Here is a 7,734-nt window from a genome sequence, read left to right on the forward strand (position 1 = left end):
TTTTTCTTTAGAGGAATGACCTATCCTTCAGCGCGAGATCTGTGATCCCTTTCAATCTGCTCTCCATGGTAACCCCCAACATCCTTGTAAAAATCCACCTCGTTCAGACAAGGCCATATTCTTCACAAAAAAAGAGAGAGCATCTGGCCACTTTTAGCGAACTCTTCACTCTGACTGGAACAGTACAACAGATACTCTGTTTGCCGGGGCCATGGTCGCTCACCATACCAGAAAGCCTGACTTCTTTATAGCCTGCAAAATGGGAAATTACTAAATATTAAAGCAGCTTTATTAAGTCCATCGGAAACTGACTCCTGAATTGCATGTCATAACCCGGGGCCTCCAGACGTTTGCGTCATCTTCATTGTTAAATGCTGAACATTCGGGGGGTAAATTCGCCCACACACACACACAAAAACTAATAACAGTTAAATAAACGATAGAACTTACCAATCCTCGTATTGTAAAAATGCTTGCCTGCAAAAGAGCTTATCCATTTCAAACAAAAGCATATCCTTTATATTGTGAGATTTTATGTGGTGGTGTAGGGTGCAGTTTTTGCGTTATCGTGTTGCATTTTTTAGCTTGTAATACACTATTTCGCTGGATTCTTTTTTTGCGGACATCTCTCATCTAAGGCAACATTAAATAAATCTTATTACTGAATAAGATCAATAATATATATATACTGTATTTTAGTGAATATTCGCCTTTCGCTTTAGCATATTTTAGAAATACCATTCGGGTTTTTTAAAAAATATATTCGTGGTATTTTAAACAAAGGAGTGCGTGGTTTCGTGTCCAGTTTCTTTCTTAATTAAAAGTGCTTTCTTACCTTTCCTTCTGAGTATGTATACATCTAAGTAAAGCCTACTCTGCTGGCTAAGGCCAACACTTGCTCCTGGAGATGGCGTGTTTATGCGGAATTCGCAATATTCCCTTGTCTGAGGGCTAAGTGAGTTTGAATCAAACTTCTCAGGGTCTGAAGCCAGACGAACACAGGCAAGGTATTCGAGCTTGATAGAAAATTATAAAGGGTACACCTCTCACTCTGCCGTCTCCCTTCTCCTCCATGTCCTCCCTGATTTGTAGTGAGTTGAAGTTAATGTGTGCATCCATTAATTTGGAATAAATTGTGGGAATTTCCGATATTGACATAATAGCAAAATAAATACAATTCTTTATTTGCAATATCGGGAATCTAAATCCCTGAACATCATTCCGATTTGTAATCAACACTATTGTGTTTTATTTACCATTAGAAGTCTTGATCTTTTCACAAGTAATTATTATTTATCATTGCATTGTAATTATTACAATATGTAGTTTACTCTTTTTTTTTTCTTCAAGTATGCCGTTACAGGGGAATCATACTTTATAGAATTCAAATGGCAACCTGATGTTTACTAACAATTTTAATTTTTGTCCAGAGCGGACATGCTTTGATGTCATTTGTGAGGGTTTCTAGATGATTGTAATGTTGAAATGATCTTATAAGGCTGTGTAATAAAACATTAGAATGAAACCTACTGGTTAATTATTAACTGTTATTAACACTATTTTGTTGTTGTTACCAATAATTAAGTTAATTATGACCAATTTCCTTACCTCTTGAATGAGCTTTCCTGATAATTTAGGAAAAAGTGTCACTTATTTGCATTACCAATTGCATCGGCATGTAATACCACAGATTAGTTTCGTTGATACTCAAGCCTGGTCCACTACAAGGCCAAATGCTAAATTATAAAACGTTTTTTTAAACACGTTTAGCAAATACACGCTGAGGTTTGGTAACACCGATACAGTTTTCTTCCAACAGGTGATTAAAGCTTTAGCCGTGAATGAATGAAAGAATGAATGAATAAATAAAGACCACGCCTTCCTCGAGATGATGAAAATCACCTGTGACCTCAAAGCGGAGATTATGAGACACTTCCTCAAACTCGTCTGGTGTCAGTATCTACTTGTTGTGGGGAAAAAAAGAGCAGAAAATCATAAAGGAAGAAACAGAAACTCACCGGCTGTCGCTTTAAATCCAGATCAGGGATTAGATATCTGTACGCCTTTCCTTGTAAATCTGATCTAAAACACTCAAAAATAGGACCGTTGCCTAAAACTCTGCTAAAACGCTGGGATTTTATAGCAGGTCGAACATGTCTCTGATTGCAGAGTTTTGGAAGACTGGAAAGAGGGAGATGTAAGATTTGTTTAAAGCCTCTGAATTTCCATTTAAGAACGTGATTGTGTTTGCAAAAGATCCCTTTCAATCTTCCCATCTCTTCCCCCACCCCTCTGCCTCTCTGCAGCTGCTTTGCAATTCATAGAATTGGTAATTTGCTATTGGGACAAAACGTGAAGGGAAAAATAATCAGACAAACTGCAAAGGAGGAAAAAAACTCGGGAGGGAGAAACACCAGCCTGTTTCTGAACAGCTCTTTACAGCTTGCTGGCCCGGGTGGCTGAGGTGCCCCGTGTCTTGCGGACTTTGCTTTGTCACGGGAGAAAAAATCAATTTAACCGTCATTGCAAGGATTGCAATTAGACGACGGGATGCGACATTTAAGATGTGCAGCGATGTACCTATTGTATAAAAAGGGGCTAAAACACACCGAAACACATAACACAATTAAATACTATGTTATGAGTTTACGGTTAATTTTAAGCGCAGCTCAAACTTTATAGACCCGGTGGCTTATTTTGTATTTCAAAATACAAAAATGTTAATGGTATGTCAGGCAGACTTGATCGTGGATTTGTTTTGTAGCCGGAATTAAAACTTTGGTTGAAATCTTACAAAACATTTTAATGGCCAATGAAGAACACCATCTTAAATAACAACAAAGACGATTTTTTCGGATTAACCGGTTTCAAAAACGTTTTTTTTCCGTATGGTAAACCAATTTCAACCAATGTCGCAATAGAGAAAGAAGTTGAAGTCAACGATTTGGTACCTTCATCTTTCCAATTTCAAACGCACTTTACAGCCTTAAATACTTTTTTATACTTTTGTTTGTAGAATTTAACCCCAAACATTTCACAGTTAATGCGAATATTGGATTTTAAAAAGAAGCTGGAACGTACTAGTTGACGTTCTCTGCAATATTGTAAGCAAAATGAAACAGGGACAGTTGTTTATTCCGAAGCGATGAATAACACAATAAAACTCCACAGAAAATCGAATAGGAGTGTTGATATTATTATTATTATTATTATTATTATTATTATTATTATTATTATTATTATTATTATTATTATAAGCTGGTCTTCAGAAAATACAAATGAAAACATTGATAATGTTTACTTTTTGGCTGTAGCCAAAGTTTTGTGAGGAGTTCCCTCACATCCAGTTAATTAAAACGGCAATCTGCGTATTTCATATTTTAATGGTTAAGACATGCTCCTATTCCGCCAGCTGCTTATTAACCACTGTTGTGCATATCCGAGCAGTATAATCTGGGAGTGATTTAATACGAGTTTACTCAAAGCAGTTTTGATGTGGATACGCGTACTGTATATAGAGCCACGGGGCAGAATAAGAACGAGGTCCAGGAGTGATTTTGTGCAATTTGATTAGGATCATCCACTAATTACGTGTTCAGAAATGTGTACAAAATGCACTGTGTAGTGACTTTAATAACATTTGCAATATTGAAAACAAGTTATTAATTACGTCAAGTAATCAAAGTGATCATTGCTGTTTTGTTGCTACTGAAAATCAGGGTGGTGATGTCGGTACTGTTAACGGTACGTTTCTTATGCGTGAGAGGGATGAAAGGGGTAGTTCCGTTGGCCACTCTAACACAGCGCAAAACTTGAAGTTCATTATCTACCTTTGTCCAGCTGCAAGTGCAGTGATTAAATATTGGTGGTTTGGAGACCAATAACACTAAGGCGCCCGATCATTAATTTCTAGCTAATAATTCATAGAACAAGAGTTTGTACTCAGCCAAACCCAGGTGGTATTCTAAAGTATGTTTAAATGTATTTATTTACATACTGCTAGTTTCGTGGGTGGTGTTATCATGGGGGAAAATGGAATAAGAATGGAAATACGGCTTAATAGGCAGAGCTCAGATTAGGCTGACAAAAGAGAAATAAAAAAAGGTAATATTTTTTTTCACCCCTCGCAAAGATCTCTTTACTCCCCCACGTGGTTATTTGCAAAACAACCAGGCTGAAACCCTTCCAGACTGCACTCGTTCCCTGCCTTTTCCCTACACTGGCTTGGCCCGACTCGTGGAAAAACAAAAAAAACAACAAACTGGCCAATCGCGCATTGGCGAGCTCCGGCGCAGACAGCCAACCAGGGCGCCGTGCGAATGTGGACGCACAGCATTCGGGCAAATTAATCAGCCAAGAACCAATGCAAATAGCAGGGGGAGTGACCTAAATAGCACAACCCCTCCCAAAGCAAGTTGTGCTTCTTGGCTCTAAAGCCTTGAGATCTCTCCAGTGCTGTCAGTTTCGAAGTAGGAGCCATGGCTACAACAGCTCAGTATATTCCAAGGAATAACTCTTTGCCTTCCAACCCGCTAATGCACCCTGACTCAGACAGGATGCATCAGGGGACGACCTACAGAGAGGTGCAGAAAATGATGCACCACGAGTACTTACAAGGACTTGCTACCAACACGGGACATCCGATGAGCTTAACCCATCACCAGTGGCTGCCCACGTCAAACAGTGACTGGACCAGTGCAACCCACATTGGACAGCCCGACCACAGCAAAACTAGCGTCCAGGCCAGCCGGGAAGACCTGGGCAACGGCTTTCATCACAGATCTCACCTGGTTCACCAACAGACACAAAACAGCCACCACGGATCATGGGCACCCACCACCACGCATCACCTGTCTCCCTTATCGCCCGCTTCCAATGGGCACCAGTCTCTGGTCTATTCCCAGTCGGGCTACACGAATCTCAACGCCATGCTGAGCCCGCAACCTTCCTCGCTCCACCACAGCATGAGGGACCCCCTCCATGAAGACGCAGGTAGCCATGACAACCAGATGGAGTCCCCACAACAGCCCTTCAGCCACCACCAGGACCACTCGGATGAAGACGCGCCCAGCTCCGACGACCTCGAACAGTTCGCCAAACAGTTCAAGCAGCGGCGAATCAAACTGGGTTTCACGCAAGCAGACGTGGGCTTAGCACTGGGCACCCTTTACGGTAATGTTTTTTCGCAGACCACCATCTGCAGGTTCGAAGCGTTACAGCTGAGTTTCAAGAACATGTGCAAACTTAAGCCGCTGTTAAACAAGTGGCTGGAGGAGACCGACTCCAACACGGGGAGTCCCACGAATTTGGACAAAATAGCCGCCCAAGGGAGGAAACGAAAGAAGAGAACCTCGATTGAAGTTGGGGTCAAGGGGGCTTTAGAGAACCATTTCTTAAAATGCCCCAAACCTTCTGCGCATGAAATCACCAGCCTAGCGGGCACTCTCCAGTTGGAAAAAGAAGTTGTCAGAGTTTGGTTTTGCAACAGAAGACAGAAAGAGAAAAGAATGACTCCCGCCGGTGTCCCTCACCCTAGCATGGAGGATGTATATTCACAAGCAGAAACCCCACCTCTCCGCCACACACTGCAGACCTCAGTACAGTGACTGATTTCTTGAACTATTGTTTTAAAAAAAAGAATTAAAAAAAAAGAACAAGACTATGGAATTTACAAATTTTTAAAAGGGACAGAGAGACTGCAAAGTGAGTATCGCCAGTGACCGGAGATGTGATGTTAGCTGTGTTGGGCACGCGTAAAAAAGGAAAATACTCAGAATTCACGTGCGTTCAAGTAAAACAAAGATCTCTTTATTTACCAAAATGATCAAATACAATAGGGAATTCGACCTTGCTCGTGTTTTAAAGGGAAACAAGCGCCGCAGCAGGGCAGTTCTTCTTGAGGCGTCTAAACCTGCTAAGACTCACCTCAACCTCATTTTCAATCAAAAACCTATCACACACAAGGCGCTTCTATTGCCAGTCTCGCAGACAGTGGATAGATTTTTTTTTCCTATTCCTCAAATTCGAAATTGATATTTCTTTTGTATGAATTATTGTGATACTTTGCTTTGTTTGTGTTGTTTAAACTAATCGTGTCCCTGCTTTACTGAAAAAAAAGTACGATTTAAATCTATAATTTAACAAATCTTTATTAAACACTATACGTTAACGAGAATGAAGACTACTGCCGTGCGTATAAATGTCGGGAAAACGTGTAAGAAAGGTTGAAATTGCAGTTCCATCTCATGCCATTATGTCGGAAGTATAACATTGTAATTTCTTAACAGATATCACAGTTTTGGCAGTGCCCCCAATAAACTCGGCGTCGCAGCTGGCAAACTGGAAAGTTTCGTATCAAGACAGGCTGCGTATCGCCTAAATAGAACACTACACGAATGACTTTTCCAGTAATCACATTTTTATTTCCTGGTTTGTTTGGTTGGTTTTCATTTATTTGCATGAAGCACTTAAATTTCTTGTCTAACTTAACCCTCCCCTTCATTGTGCACGTATTTCTTTGTAATTGTGCGGATGAACTTCATGTTTACAAATTGTTTTGAACTAGTTGCGCTGTCTACTGAATCACTGGCTTTTGGACTATTCCAGCCAAAACCCTAAGAAAGGTTTTGGTGTAACACGAAAAGAAAAAAAGAAAACTCAGGTATCAAACAAACTAAAAAATGCCCAGGTCCAAGTCCAACCCCGCTCATAAAACAAATGAGAACATTGACAGATTTTTCTCCACATATGTCGTTAAATCATTCCACTGGTCACATATTCGGAGGATTGGGTGTGACAACGTTAATGAAGGGATCAGTTTCAAAATACATGTATTTATTGTTTGTTTTAAAAAAGGGAAAATCGTAGGTGATAACCAATCTCCTTATATTGTGCGTTTTGCTGTTTACAATTTGGCTGCATAGAGAATTTGATTTAACAGGGGGAAGTAATGGGCAATTATATTCAGCAACGTTAAAGCATAAATACATGAAAATGTTTAGTTTTCCGAGAACAGATTTAAAACAATTGCCAATTTTATTTCTTTCCAGTATGTAAATATGTCGAATATGTACACATATGTATTTGTTTTGGAATTTATTGTTTCGTTTTCATTTTGCTTTGTTTTCTTTCTGGACAGTTTTGTACACTTACTAATTCCAAGAAGATATTTTAATATGATTTCATTTATGAATTTGACCATTTATATATTTATTTCCTAAGTGTGTTGGAGCTTTCTTTGTTTAGCTCTTTTAATGATTATGTTGCAGTGGATTTCAAATTATTTGTTAACTACATTTGTTGTATGTTTGTTTGCAAAATGTAGACTGCAAAGTCGCATTTATATTTATGTTATAGTAATATTTTATTACTTACATAAAACATATATACAAGAAAACGTCTTCTGTCTTTTATGAAGTGTGAGATGGCACCTGCTTCGTCGTTTTCAGATTATATATTTTTTTCCAGATCTTTAATGCGAACATTACTCAAAATATCCATCTGCACTACATTCTAGTAGCTATACTATTACACCACAGCTCAACGGAATTTAATGAACACGTGTGATAGTTTAGGACGTTTTTATATTATCAGAATATGTAAAAAAAAAACCGAAACGTGTTCGAGTAAACAGTAAAATAGTTTGTAATATTTTCTAGTTATGTCTTTGGCATTTGGCATAAAACATCCATTAAGTTCATATTGCCCCGAGGATACTCAGCAATGTTGAGTTGT

At 39.1% G+C, this 7,734-nt stretch overlaps 1 protein-coding gene across 1 annotated transcript; it reads left to right on the forward strand.

Moving 5' to 3' along the window:
* The first annotated feature begins 4,457 nt into the window (after positions 1–4,457).
* Positions 4,458–7,396, forward strand: pou3f1 (POU class 3 homeobox 1). The gene has a single exon (XM_088933148.1). It carries the CDS (start codon positions 4,479–4,481, stop codon positions 5,604–5,606), a length of 1,128 nt encoding a protein of 375 aa, XP_088789274.1. The 5' UTR covers positions 4,458–4,478; the 3' UTR covers positions 5,607–7,396.
* Positions 7,397–7,734: the final 338 nt, after the last annotated feature.

The sequence above is a fragment of the Atractosteus spatula genome, chromosome 14 (genome assembly GCF_055471065.1).
Source record: "Atractosteus spatula isolate fAtrSpa1 chromosome 14, fAtrSpa1.hap1, whole genome shotgun sequence".
Lineage (NCBI taxonomy): Eukaryota > Metazoa > Chordata > Actinopteri > Semionotiformes > Lepisosteidae > Atractosteus > Atractosteus spatula.